Raw genomic sequence first — 14,999 nt, 5'->3', positions numbered from 1 at the left:
AGAGGCCCAGCAAGCCATGCTTTGCTTCCAGTTTTACCATTGTGGTAGGACTGCTACCGTGGGTCCCTGCACTATGTGTGTGCTGCATCAGGCTGGAAAGTTTAGAAGCCCAAGGCCAGCAAGTTAGGTTGCCTTGCCTCTCTGCCCTCACTCTAGCAGATGCCTAATAAAGCCAATTTTCCTTTGGCTCCCGAGGCCTGGGTAGCATCTAACCTAGCCTGACTGATTCAGAGACATGGCAAGCTATGTTTTAATCAAATCAATATGTACCTGGTAACTGGACATATTGGGTTGGGCCTCAATTTACTCTTTATTTCAGTGATAAGGGGGAAAGAGATGAGCCTGATGGGAGGGCCTATTCCTGCCCCCAGATTTCTATTCCTTCTACTTCCTCCCCTTAAAGAACACACTGAACTATCCCCTGTGGGAGAAGTAATGGGGGTGCTTTTCTTTTGAACTCTCTTGGTTTTATTTAGTTCTGCTTGAACCCTGTTTATAAGTTTCTTCTATTTTGCCAATGCATGTTGGCAAATGTGGCTTCCACATACTATACTGATGGTCCTTTTTCTTTTCTGTAGACTCAGTGGTTTGTCCCCATTTCTAGGGGAAACAGATGCAGAAACCATGAATTTCATTATGAACTGTAGCTGGGATTTTGATGCTGATGCCTTTGAAGGGCTGTCAGAGGAGGCCAAGGACTTTGTTTCCCGGCTGCTGGTCAAAGAGAAGAGGTACCCTTCATTGTTTGTCACTCACAAAGCATTCTGATGGTGGCTCCTGGTTTGGGTGCTGGTCAGGGCAACTGGGCACTGGGCAGGGCTGCCGAAGCTAAAGGTACTTTCTTTCTATGGACCAGTATGCTCAGGATTTCTTAGTCTGCTACTTCTTTGTAGCAAAAAAGGTAGCAAGGAAAGGGACAAAGGAAACCAACTGAAAAACAACTAGGAGCATAGAGTTTTAGGAAGGAGCGTATCTACAAAATGCTCCTATTTCCAAGTTGTCACTTTTAACAGGCTAGTATTGAAAAGAAGTTGAGATATGAAGATGTTATCCCCCAGAATAAAGACCAGAAAACCTCATTTCTTTGTATGAAATCCTACTTCATCTTCAGCAGTTATACCAAAGCCATGGGTTGAGTGCATTGAGTTTTTTTGATATTTAGACATAAAGTAATAATAGAAAATAACCGAAGATATTAATGACCCAAGAGTGAGACAGCCCATAGTTCCCAGACCTTTGTGGTTTTGCTTCTTTCTATGAAAAGTTACGTGAGAGGAAAAATATTTCTAATTCAGAAGGACAAGCTGATATTCTCTGGAAGGAGAAATGTGCTTCAGTCCTTTCAAGGCTCACTTCTTAAGAGCAATTCCAGACTCAGCTGACCTTCCTACTTCCCTGTCTCCATTTCTGGGAGGTGGTGATTAATCACTGGAACACAGCCCCTCCACAGAGAGCAGGGAACATTTTGCTGAGGACTTTTTGCACTTTCAAGAAGGGAATTTTAAACATGAGGAGTTCCCTTTTTGGTATGTGGCATGAATCTGCCTCAATGATTAATTTCTTCCACTGACTCAGGCTTCCTACCCAGTTGAACAGAGACCCAACTGAATCTCAACTGCTGTTTGATTTCACAGCTACAGAATGAGTGCCACACAGTGCCTGAAACATGAGTGGGTTAATAATTTGCCTGCCAAGGCTTCAAAATGCAAAGTTCATCTCAAATCCCAACTATTGCTGCAGAAATATATGGCTCGGAGAAAATGGAAGGTAATTTTTTTTAGTAAAGGAAGCAATTGTTATTAATATATCTTTTGAAAGAACTGTAGCTAAGTTTTTTATAGCTAAAAAAAGAAAACAGAAAAATCTTTCATGTCAAAAGCTGTTACCTTGCTTGAAAAATGCCACAGACAAAAATATAACTGACATAAAAGGTGGTATTTAGTTTTTATATGGACACATGAAGTGACAGTGTATTTTTAATGCAATTTTATTGATACAATCACACAACACACAATCATCCAAAGTGCACAACCAGCCGTCCATAGCATTGTCACGCAGCTGTGCCCTCACCACCACAATCAAACCCCGAACACCCTCATCACTCCAAAAAAGCAAAATAAAAAGCAAAACAAAAAAGAACATCCAAAACACAACCCCACTGCCCATCTACTTTTCTGTTTTTAATAGTTTAATCGAGATACACCCACATACCCCACAGTCATTCACAGCACACAATCACGCACCATCACACAGCCATGCGCCCACCACCAGAACCAACCCCAGAACCCCCTCCCCACTCAAAAACAAAAACAAAAGCAAAAAAGAGATATGTTCTCAATGGCAATAATAGTGAAACTCTCAGAATTGTTTGTAGCTTGAGGCCTGGTTCCTCCACAATTTAGAAATGAGGTGGGGGATGGGGTGCTCTTAAGCTGTAAAAAGCTTTATAATTTTGTTAACACCAGAACTCTTCCATGCCATGAACATAAAACCTATCTTAAGAGCAACTGTTCTCCAGGGAAGTGGGTTTCCAACATTTTGATACACACCCAGATTCTCAGTATAAAAAAGAAAAACACTTTACTAGGGAGCCAGTATTTAAGGACTTGTGCACACATGCACGCGTGCACACACATGCAACAAAAATCTCACATTTACCTTAACAGAGTAAAGGCACTCTGATACTTTTCTATTTTATCCTAATTGGTTTCATTAAAACAGAAAAAATTGGTCACAACCCACCAATTTGATTTCAAGACCCACAAGTGGGTTGTGAAACACAATTTGAAAAACACTGTTCTAGGTTACTCCATTTTTCATGTGCAAAGAGTAGGATAACATTTTTTCTTACTTCATACTTACTCCAAACATGCCCTGAGGGCCACATGACTGTTCTATTACAATTATTCTAGAAACTTGTTTTCCCTTTTAGGTTACCAGTTTTAAATAAACTCAAGTGGTTAGACTTGTCTTCTTTTTTTTTGTTTTGTTTTGTTTTTGCGTTTTCATTGTTTCTTCTTAAAGCAATTGGTCTAAAACTATGCTTTTTCTTTTCTTTTCTTTTCTCTCTCCTTAACTCAAGAAACATTTCCACGTGGTGACTGCTGCCAACAGGTTAAGAAAATTTCCAACCTGTCCCTAACCCTAAATTCTGCTGCTCTAATGGGCCCAGAAATGATTGAGACTGGTGGTGAAGTGAAGAGATTATTTTGGGATTTTTAATAATCTGACCTTTTACTCTTGATTCCACTTATTTTTTTAAAAAAGTTGACTGTGGCCTTTCTTTTAGATGGAAAATGGTTGTTAAGAAAGTGACTTTTTCTGCCTGGTAGGCTCACTAAGTTTGAAATGCTGTGTTGACTTTTCAAGCGTACCTACTTTGGGTGGTAAGTGTGGGCATGCTTTAAGTAGGTAGGAAAGTTCATACTTTGCATATGTCAAATTTAAATTCTAAACATATTCTAAGGACTCGGTAGACTATTATGCATGGGGTCATGCTGTTCAGTATTATCTCCTCCAGTACAAAGAATTCCGAGAATTTTGATTTGCTCAGGTGTGAGCTGACATTTTACTGTACTGTCCCGGTCTAGTGTAAAGCAATGTGCATTTAGAACAGTGTTCCTCAAACTTGTTTAAATTTGTGCTCCCTTTGGAGAATCAACATAAACTGGCATCCTTTAACATCTTTTGAAATTTCAAAATACATCAACCATTATGGCTAAACAGAGCACAGCAATGATAATTTTGACTGTGTTCTTTAAATCTATCCATATCCTAACCCCCTCTCCCACTTCTGCCCTGTCCTGACACTGGTAGTCCCCTTTTGACCCTTTCCTTCCTCATTAAGAATTATTGGTCTAGTACGTCTGGACCCATGTGAACGGGAGATAGGAATGTATTGATGCTTCAGCGTTCTGAGAGAAACACAGAAGTGATAGATATGTCATAGGAAAATAAATGGAAACTTTTCCCACTCTTTCACTAAAGAAACACCACTTTCAATGCTGTCATTTAACTGACTTATGACATGAGTAAGAAGAGGTAATTTATTGTGCTATTCCCATTGCGTGCCAGTGTCAGCAGTTTTAGTCAGAGTGGTTACTTTTAGTTTTTAATTAGACATGCAATAGTTGCATAACTTTTCAGATTCTTTGTCCCAGAATATAGACTTTTTTTTTTGGCAGAGGACATGGGTGTAGGAGGGAGGTGAAAGGTGGACAGGTTATCCTGCTGCTGCAGTTTCACAAGTTGTAACTTTCCTCTGGAAAGCAAACTCTTGTCTGGAAGCCAAGATTTTCTGTACCAGCAAGTCTAAGCCTGCTAAATTGGCCAGCTAATGAATGAACATCAGAAGCGATGGCTGCTGAGAGAGCAACAGTCATTTGGTAAAATGTTTCAGATTTAGAAGTTTTCTCAGAAGGAGCCAGAGAGGATATTTTGAAGTTCTATCTAGTGTGGTGGTTCTTTCATCTTTGAGGCTTAAGATTTGGGAAATGTTATGAATCTTCTCCCCAGAAAAACATAAGATATGGGTCCCAAGCTAATTACCCTTGATCTAAGCAGCATGGTCCAACAGAAATGTAATCCTTAAAAAACACATCTCTATTTGGATATTATGTTTTTATTGGACATATTTGATTTGTATTTAGATTTCATCTAATTTGCTGCTGGAAAATACAATTACATACTCAAGTTGTTCCAAACACACTTAAAAGTTTTCTAGTAATTGAATTATATATTCATTTTTACATTTAATTAACATGAATTAAAATTAGAAATTCAGTTCTGCAGTCACACTAGCTAGCCACAAGTAAAGTGCTTCATAGTCACATGTAGCTAGTATTTGGCAGGGCAGATCTGGAGAGAATCCTGTATTTATTAAGTTTTAATTCACTTTGCCCCAAATACTATTATTCTTTCCCTAAAGAAACAATTTTTTCACCAGATCTTTTGAGGGGTGTGTTTAAGCCAGGCCCACATAAATGAAAGCTAATATTGATTTTAGCCTCCCTAATCTGAAATGCAAGGGAGAACTTTTAAGAAGCTTGAATTTTCTGTATGTTTTTAAGTCTCTACTTTGCTGGTGTGTACTTATTTGAAATTTTTATATTGACACTGTGCTGATATCTACTATTTCTAACATGATTTTTACATTTCAATGAATGGTCTTTGGAAACTGCTCGGCAGAGAAACTTCAAAAGGTAGTTTGGGCCCACTTTTTTCACCTATCAGATCGGTGAAGATAAAAAGTGTGACAATTTTCAGAGCTGAGGAGGGTGCAGGACAATAGGCATCCCCCTTTTGACGGATATACATCAAGTCATGCATACAATTCTTACAGCAATTCCATTTGTAGGAATTTATCCCTCAGCAGTACTTGAACAAGTAGACAGAGATTTATGCACAATATTTACTGTAGCATTGTTGGTAATGGCCCAATGTAAACAACCCTCATGTTTATCAGTATCAATCTAGTTAAATTTTGCCCTAGATGTACCCAAAATTATAAAACAGTATATACGGTATAATCCCATTTATGGAGAGACATATGCTTATAGATGCATTAAAAATTTCTAGGATATACAAGAAACTTAACAGTGGGGCAGGGAAAGTGGGTGATGGGGAGGGGGGATTCCAGTTTTCACTTTATAAAATACTTTCTGAACTATTAGCAAGTGAATGTCAAGTGTGGATTTAAAGAGACATCCAGGGAGTTTTAATTATAAATTGCATATATGATGATAGTATTACTATGAATTTTAATTGGTGTGATAATGGCAATGTAGTTTTGTAGGTTAAATGACTTCAAAAAAAAAGTATAATTAAGCAAGTGTCACAAATTCTTGTTAACTGGATGATGGCTATGGGGGTTCATTATACTGTTTTCTTTGTTGTATATATTCAAAAATTTTCATGAAAAAAATTTTAATTAGTTAAATAAACCATAGGGAGCTGAAAAGAATTGAGCTTCCAAGTCTTTCCTAATTTAAACAATAAGAAACCCCAAACCTCTTCACCAATGAGATTTGCTGAACAGACACTAAATAGGAACCTTCTGACACTGAATTTAGTAGAAAATTGTAGAAAGGATTCCCACCCTAAGAGGGCATTTGCATAAGATTATTTAAGGCAATTCCTCCCTTCCCCAACTAATTTAAGAAATAACCAAGTACCTGCAATGTTTCAGGTATTGCTAACCCTTAAGATATTTTTTGTACTAAAGAAATAAGCAAACTAATTACTCTCATCTGTTTTTAAGGCTTATTAGCATTAAGGGAAAAACATCACAAGCAGAACCTCTTATGTTTATTCTCATACTCTATATTAACAAGGCTCAGAAGTTTCAGATTTATCAGAATCCCACTTTAATAGTGTAATTTAAAAGTAAATGTGCTCAGCTTTACATGGTGATAAGTAGACTGCTTTTGGCCCAAAGCAAGAAATCTAATTCTTGGCATCAAATAAAAGCAAATTATGTACAGTCTTAAAACAAATGGGAAAAAAATAATCACTTATCCATTTTAGATCAAAGAAATAAATGCTACTATTTAGTGAATGCCTTCTAAGTAACATGTACTTCTATCTTCACAGGGTAGATAATATTTCCACTTTATAAATGAGGAAATTAGGCTCATTAAAGTTTTGAGACTTTTTTAGGTGACATGGAACAGCTGGAATTCACATCTAAGCATTTTGTGATTCCAGAGCTCATGTTCACTCTCTCAGCCTCAGGGATTGCCGTACACTGTGCCTCTTTGGATCACTGGATTTTCTTAATTCTTCAGCCTCAGCCTGCTAAGTATCTAGAAATAAAAAGGGCACGGGAAAAGGGAGAAATCTCCCTTTTAGTCACTCCAAGTCTATATACCAGGCATATCTGTGCCTTCTTTTTTTTTTTTAATATTCATTTTATTGAGATATATTCACATACCACGCAGTCATACAAAACAAAGCGTACATTTGATTGTTCACAGTACCATTACATAGTTGTGCATTCATCACCAAAATCAATCCGACACCTTCATTACCACACACACAAAAATAACAAGAATAATAATTAAAGTGAAAAAGAGCAATTAAAGTAAAAAAGAACACTGGGTGCCTTTGTTTCCTTCCCCCATTTTTCTACTCATCCATCCATAAACTAGACAAGGCGGAGTGTGGTCCTTATGGCTTTCCCAATCCCATTGTCACCCCTCATAAGCGACATTTTTATACAATTGTCTTCAAGTTTCATGGGTTCTGGGTTGTAGTTTGATAGTTTCAGGTATCTACCACCAGCTACCCCAATTCATTAGAACCTAAAAAGGGTTGTCTATATTGTGCGTAAGAGTGCCCACCAGAGTGACCTCTTGGCTCCTTTTGGAATCTCTCTGCCACTGAAGCTTATTTCATTTCCTTTCATTTCCCCCTTTTGGTCAAGATGTTCTCCATCCCACGTTGCTGGGTCCACATTCCTCCCCGGGAGTCATATTCCACGTTGCCAGAGAGATTCACTCCCCTGGGTGTCTGATCCCACGTAGGGGGTAGGGCAGTGATTTCACCTGCCAAGTTGGCTTAGCTAGAGAGAGAGGGCCACATCTGAGCAACAGAGGCATTCGGGAGGAGGCTCTTAGGCACAATTATAGGGGTAGGCCTAGCCTCTCCTTTGCAGCAACAGTCTTCCCAAGTGTGCCTTCTTTATAGCAGACAAAAGGCAGCCATTATTACCATTATAATTCTCAACAGATTTTTAAAAATTTGGATATAATCACTTTATTGCATTCTTCATGGAAATATTTAATTAGATATGTATTCTTAATTTTAGTTAACATCATGATGCCTCACGGTCCCTAGCAACTTCTTTCCATGAAGGTCTTCCCCCATAATTTAAAAATAAATAGTATTTAATAAGATTACACTTTTCAGTTTGCATATAAGTAGTTACCAAAGAAAAATAAGACTTGGTCTATTTCTTGATCTTATAATATGATGCTTATGTATTATTCATTATATGATTCCTCTTTATATGTGAATCTCTTTCTATTCTAATATTTACTGAGTACTTACTTCTACCAGGTGTAGTGCTAAATGCTTTATGTATATTATCTCAGATACTCCTCCAAATGACTCTATGAGGTACTGTTTTCAGTATGAAAACATGTACTCAGTACATGAGTAGGTACTCATGTAGATGAGGCATAAAAAAGTTAATGTACTTACTCAAGGTTTCACAGGTGGTGGATGAGCAGAATTTTAAACCCAGAAAGTATGATTTGAGAGTTTGTGCTGTGGTATGCAGTGTGGCTCAGTGTATAGCAACCTGCACTTTTCTTCTGCTAGAATAGACCTAGCTTTTGGCATGACAAAGATTTCCCCAAACTGAAGGCAATTGCAATTTAAATGCATTTGAAAACAACATTTATTAACTTAGGCTATACCGTATATTGATTCAGTCAAACCAAGAAAATTATACAAAAACTTAAGTAAAATCTGTAAGACTCCATACAGCCTGAATTTTCTTAAAAACTGCTTTTGCTTAAAAAACAAAACCCGTAATACAAAACCAAAATAGTTCCACTTCCATTTTGTAGGAGAGCACAGACCTATGGTGAGCCAAGGCTACACGAATCAGGCACTGCGGTTGAGCTAATGAATTTGTTGCCCATGTCAGGTGCCAGCATGCTGCCCAGGTACTCAGCCCCAGTGCTGGCTTCTTTGCTGTTAAGGCAATATAGTCTTAAGATCCTTCTTATAAAAGTCCAAATAAAATTTCCAAGCCCTCAAGTCTTCCTGGTGGTGGCAGATGTAGTGTTGGTTTGCAGCATATGCCAGCCTGGAAACTGAAATTACTCTGCTGTAGCCTTTTGTGCTTTAGCAGCATTTTCCAAAATTTTCCTTTTCCACTCTTCATAATCCTGTGTCAGATCTTCATCTTTCTGTAGTTTATGTGGGATCTCTACTACCTTCTCTATTTCTATGAGAGAAAATTTTCAAGTGATTTCAAAATTCTTATGTTTACAAAAGAATAAGAAAAAGTAAACCTGTATGAAGTATCTAATCAATTAAGGTATTGGGAATAAGACACTGAAATAAGGAAAAATAGAAACAGTGGCTACCACATGATTTTTTTTTCTTTCTCCCTACCCTCCAGGCATTCCAAAATATCTTAATAATAACCAACATTTATCAAACACTTATCCTGCGCTTGCCTGGCACTAAAACAAATGCTTTAAATATTATCACCTCATTTAACCTCCAACACCAACCTATGAAGTGGATGCTAATATTAATCACCTTTTTATAGATTAAGAAATTGAGGCTCACATAAACTGTGAATTTCCTAAAATGGTGGTATAACAGGATTTGAACCCAGGCAGTTTGGCTGCAGACTGTGTTCTTAATTACACCATACTTCTGTTACTTCTACTGAAAATTGCTTGGAAAACTTATCTTGTCAAATGATTCATACTCAAGATTTATTTACGAATCTGACTCTTGTCAGGGAAGCTGCTAAAGTAGCACAGGACTGTCCATTACACTAATCCCCATTGCATTAATTCCAGTGTTAGTACAGTATTAGTAAATCTTACCCTTTGTGGTGGGTTCAACCACTGTCTTCTTTTTTTTGGGGGCCGGAGTAGCTAAATCTCTAGGCTGTCCTTTAAGAAAAAAAGTGTTAAGGTTAATTCTTCTCCTGTTTTCAATTTTAGTATTTGGGCATATTTTGGATCACAAAAATTAGACTGACTAAATACTCTTACACTAAGATAGCAAGGAGGCAAATGAAGTTTCTATTCTCTTTTCTTTGGCTTCTCTTTTCACACTTGAGAATCACTTTTATTCTAGCCTCTGTATATAGAGGCTAGCATTTAACATTTGGAGCATGTCATACAACCATAGGTTTTTAAAAAGTTATTAAGCTGCTTTATTTGGAAAATAGAAAAACTAATTTCTCACTAAATAAAAATTTACCTGATCCACATTAAAAGCAGCCACTTTCCAAATTTGAAAATATTTAACTTCTTACATTTTTGAATGATACTTTTATTAACTTTTTATTTTTTTAATTAGAGAAGCTGTGGGTTTACAGAAAAATCATGCATAAAGTATATAGTTCCCATATACCACCCTATTATTAATGTCTTGTATTAGTGTGGTATACTTGTTACAACAAATGATGAAAGAACATTTTTATAATTGTACTATTAACCATGAATTATGGAATACTCACCATCGATCTGCTGTCCAATCTTCTCTAATTGTTTACAGAGTCGATCAAAGATGGCTTTTTTTACACCCGATGTGATTACCATTTTATTTTTATCCACTTTCAGCTTTAGAATCCTACAAAATAATTTGAAAAACTTACTTTTCTTAAGATCAGCAGTTTCTTCTTTGTCTGACCAGATTATCAACTTATTTCTTTTTTCTCCAGGACTAGCCCCCAAATGTCCAGTTCTTCCTTTATTCCAAGAATATGATATTAGATATAAATATGTAAATTTGTCTTCTTAAGCTCTTTATTTAGTTGTTTATTGGACTGAGTTAAAATGCACATGGGATCTGTTGTATAACAAAAGGGGTACAGAAAAGGCATCTGCTGTTCTACTTCTTACCTTTTTAAACTCTTTCTTAGTAAATCTCAGATGTTACAAATGACAATCATGGCATTCTTAAGTGTTCAAGTCACTTTAACCCACAGTGCTTGCTATATTTATACTACATGATGGGTCCCCATCCCTCCCCAAAAACACCTAACAACACTAATAAACCACAACAACCAGAAATATAAAACATGAAACAAACTTCAAATTCAGGAGAAGAGAACTGTTTAGAGTAATTTGGTTTCAAAAGTGGGGTTAATTTGATAACAATTCTGTGTCTTCTATAGTAACAGCTATATTATCTCCCCACACACACATACCTTTTTTTAATCAAAGGAACGGTTTTTTATGAATGCCAATTAATCACTCCAATTTTTTTGGCTAATACAGCCAAATACACAAAAATTAGTGGTTGGATAGTGAAAAACCAACTACATTTTGTTTTCTAAGGAGTTTCCTAGCAAGACAAAACCTAGTAACTTTAGACAAAGATACCAAAAATTATCAATATTCCCATGTATAATTTTGATATGCACAGATACCAACATTTTAAGACTCAGATCTAAGAATTTATATTTGAAACATCTTAAAAATTACTTAAAGAACAGTTGCAATCAGTAGTAAAAAAAAAAAAGAAAAAGACTGAAATATCATAAATGCCCACTATGTAATGAAGATTTTACTACTTGTAAAAGGCATACCCAGAATTCAGAATATCCAGTTTACATATGAATGGCTGTCACTTGGTAAGTGGACTTGTGGCAACATTAAGTTGCAAGTTCTCAGCTACATTATGAAATAAACTGGGGATCTGGTCACTTGGCCACCATTCCTAACATTACTTATAGGGAAAAATATTCTCTGAGTTGCAATCAACTAAATTAGAAGTATTCTTTGGAATGAAAAGCCTATTTGTAAATCGGGGACTTTTCTTAATACTAACAGGCACACTTACCTGCATGCTGAAAGTAATGCAGCAGTGGTGAAAAGGGGCCTGGATAAGTCAAGTTCTACTTTCTGTGTCTTTGGAAGACTGGACTCATAGCTAAAAGAAAACAGCATTTGCAGAATTATTTGTTATATATATCATTTAGCATTCAAAAAGGACTGATAAATGCAAATCAATTTAGCATATTATTTTTTTAAGACTGAAAACCAGAATAGGACACTAGATAATTTGCTTTATATATAAATATCAATTTTCAATTAAGGTTCTTTATGCTCCATACCTTTCCAGTATCTTTGAAGCCATGTTCACTGCTTCTGTACAGCCAAACTGTACAGCTAGGTCTCTTATTCCTATATTTGAATTCAGGCCCAGTAAACACTCAAACGATTTAAGGCAGCTCTGATACACCTTCTTGTTCAAACCAGAAAGTTTAATTAAATAAGCCTTTGAAAGGAAAAAAAACACACCAATCATAAATATCATAAGTCAATTTATCAGTACTCTTAAGCTAGTAAGATGACACTTGTTTAATAAGTGATATCAACTTTTCAAAATTAAGTAACTCTATGGCAAGTCATTCATAGTACCTAAGGGTTTAGTTTCATTTAGTCAAAAATCAGTCGTTAAGGCAGATTAACTGTTGCTTTCAAGGAGTTCATAATATATAATGCAGTCACACATATGAAAAGATAATTTACAATACAACATAGTGTTACTATAGCCAAGCTAAGAATAAAAAGCTGTGGGAGACACATGTAAGGCTACTTAGTGGGAGTGGAATGATAAGAGAGTGTGTGTGTGGAGGAGAAGGGAACTGGGAGGATCAACAACTGTAGGATGCGAACTCTGCCTGGCAGAATCAAGGAAAGCTTCATAAATGTTGTAATAGTAAGGTGGGGTCACATAAGGCAAATAAAGAGATTGCCAGAAGAGCATTCCAGGAAAAAAAAAATGTTGCATTTACAAAATCTAAGTCATTAAAAAGCTCAATGAGCACTGTAGCTTCAGCTTTAGGGCCCTAGGGAGGCTGGAGAATTTGATGGTAATGGGGAGCCAATATAGCTTTCTTTTTAATGCCACCATTTAACAAGTGTATCATTATGTGCCAGGCACTATGTTAAGTGTGTCACATACAGTTTACTGTCTAATCTTCATAATATTCCAGTGAAATAGACATTCTTATCCCAACTTCATGGATGAGGAAACTGGAGACTCACAGAACTAGTAACTGGTGGTGTTAAGATTTGTAATCAGGTCTTTCTGGCTCCCACGCTTGTTCTCTCAATCTCTGCCATAGTGGGAGGAAAAAAAAAAAAAAAAACACACAGGTTTTTAAGTGCTTTAGGAGGATAATGCTAGTGATAGTGTGGAAGATGGTCTCAAGTAAAGAAAAAGGTGACCAGGGAAACTATAGGAATGTTGCAAAAAATTTCTTTCCTTTTGAATTTGACAAAATGATTCTGAAGTTCATGGAGAATAATAAATATACGCAAATAGCCAAGAAAATTCTAAAACATATGTGTTATGGTGGAGGTCTAGGTCAACCAGAAATTAAAACCTATGACTAAGCGTCAGTGTTGCACTGGATTATTCCGAGAGTTCAATGAGACGTACTTACCCTGTCCAAGGGGCATGTCATACAGGAAGCTGCAAGGTCCAGGCACATGACTGCATTGCTGGTCTCTGTGGTATGTGCGGACAGGCCAATACACTTCACCTGGGACAGTCGCAAGTACTCCTCTGCTTTCCTGGTTATAAGGGCAAGGTGTTCACCAAAATTCTTTTCCCAGGAGTTTGCCCAATACTTTGATAAACTATGGTGGACTCCATCCTGCACCTAACTGCTACACAAATTTGGGGTTGGCAATGAACGTCACATTCTTTGGGGTGACTATGAGAACTGAACCAGCTCCCCCCCCCATATACCAGTGTACTGAAGTGTTTGGGGGCAAAAGCAAGGTTCTTGAATTGCCCCCCAAAACATCCCTTCTTTCTATCTTCCATTACTGGAACAAACACGAACAATCAGAAGCACCTTGCGGGTTTGTTAAACTGGGATCCATCCCCAGAGTTTCTGACTTAGTAGACCAAGGGCGGCTCCCAAGAATTTGTATTTCAAACAAGTGCCAAGAAGCTGCTGCCGGCCTAGGAGACCCACTTTGACAACAACCGTTCTAAATGGTTACTGAGTCCAGGAAGCATTACTTCAAATTCTTCAGGTGCTCCTTCCCTTCCCTCCGCCTGACCGACTACCGGGGCAGTAGCCTAGTCCTGCTGCCCACCTTTAGTTAGGATGGTTTTATTCCTGTCTCTAGTCCATGCAGAAGTCTTTCCCATCCCAAGGCCTCTTCCGCGTGGGCTGCTGTTTCTGTTGGGGCTGCTTTCCCCACATCTTCCCAAGGCTGGCACTTCCATCAACTGGGTCTTGGAGGAAATGGCACCTCCTTAGGGGTCTTTCCTGAATATTTGTATCTAAAGGAGCCGTTCTGCCCCACACTGCAATCGCTGTCACATCACCCCGTTTTATTTTCTACATAACTCCTGCCGCTACAGACAATGACCTCCATGGCGTCTGCACCACGTCTGTAAAAGCCCCTCAAATACAAATGCCGGAAGACTGGAAGTGCTCTCCGACCCCTTCCTTTTTCCACCTTCACGCATCCCACACAGCTAGTTCGCAGGGACGTCCACTTTGGCCCTTTCCTGCCACCCCCTACACGTCCACACCCGGGAAGACCTTCTTGACGCAGGACCTAATCCTGCCCGGCCCCAGCGTTCCCCGCACACTCCGGAGCCGCCCGTCGCGCGGGCCTCGCTGGAGGGGGGCCCAGGGCACTGCGGCAGAGCCCCGCCAGCGTGCGCGGCCGGACTCACCTCAACACGTCGGGCTCGGTGACACCCAGGCGCTGGGCAAAGCGTCGCACCAGGCCCGACTCCATGGCGCGGACGCTGAAAACTCGCGCCAGCAGCCGCAGGGCCACGAAACCCGCGCGCAGAGCCCACGCGGGCCAATGAGAGTCAGGCCCCACCTCCGGCGCGCACAGACTGGTTGGGAGGATAAGCTGGGATTTCCCCACCGCAAACCCAGCTGAACTTTCTCCTGCGCATGCGCAACAGAAGAGTACACGCCAAGGCTTAAAGTGAACGTGGGCGGTGCAGCGCCCCCTGTTCCCATGCCTTCCTTCTTAACAAATTTGTCAAGCGTTGTCTTCCCGCCTACTGTCGCCTTACTGCGGACCGAAGGATTCCCCACTGCGCTCCTCTTGGGTACGTCCACTGCCCCGCCCTCTCTCACGCTCTGTAGAGAGACTGGCTGACGCGCAGGTCCGTCAGTCCAGCGACCGTGGCAAACGCCAATAAACACGCGAGACTTGGTTTCCTAGAAACGGGCCAATCGAACAGTCGCCTGGAAGTCCGAGGGCGGGGATAAAGGGGGCGGGGCTTGGAAGGGCCCCGGCATCACC

General features: G+C 39.0%; 2 protein-coding genes across 4 annotated transcripts in view; one reads left to right on the top strand and one right to left on the bottom strand.

Annotated features, from left to right (window-relative positions):
* Positions 1-5,159, top strand: part of MYLK3 (myosin light chain kinase 3) — a 54,382-nt gene extending 49,223 nt beyond the window's left edge. For both annotated transcript variants that reach the window (XM_037816040.1, XM_037816039.1), the window contains exons 11-13: positions 579-731; positions 1,635-1,767; positions 3,083-5,159. In XM_037816040.1, coding sequence (XP_037671968.1) covers positions 579-731; positions 1,635-1,767; positions 3,083-3,142 — 346 coding nt within the window. In that variant the 3' untranslated portion in view covers positions 3,143-5,159. The remainder of the gene's footprint in view (positions 1-578; positions 732-1,634; positions 1,768-3,082) is intronic.
* A 2,401-nt stretch (positions 5,160-7,560) lies between these two features.
* ORC6 (origin recognition complex subunit 6) lies at positions 7,561-14,839 on the bottom strand. Of its 2 annotated transcripts, none has more exons than XM_037816475.1 (7): positions 14,767-14,839; positions 13,154-13,283; positions 11,816-11,979; positions 11,542-11,631; positions 10,214-10,326; positions 9,573-9,641; positions 7,561-8,956 (listed from the first exon to the last, which is right to left on the bottom strand). In XM_037816475.1, the coding sequence occupies exons 2-7, from the start codon at positions 13,199-13,201 to the stop codon at positions 8,829-8,831; spliced, it is 612 nt and encodes a 203-aa protein (XP_037672403.1). In that variant the 5' UTR covers positions 13,202-13,283; positions 14,767-14,839; the 3' UTR covers positions 7,561-8,828. The 2 variants fall into 2 exon arrangements, with proteins under 2 accessions (XP_037672403.1, XP_037672402.1); XM_037816474.1 differs by lacking the exon at positions 14,767-14,839 and adding an exon at positions 14,410-14,654.
* Between the last annotated feature and the right edge of the window lie 160 nt (positions 14,840-14,999).

This window comes from Choloepus didactylus, chromosome 22, assembly GCF_015220235.1.
Source record: "Choloepus didactylus isolate mChoDid1 chromosome 22, mChoDid1.pri, whole genome shotgun sequence".
Lineage (NCBI taxonomy): Eukaryota > Metazoa > Chordata > Mammalia > Pilosa > Megalonychidae > Choloepus > Choloepus didactylus.
This window is presented reverse-complemented; position numbering and strand designations above follow the sequence as displayed.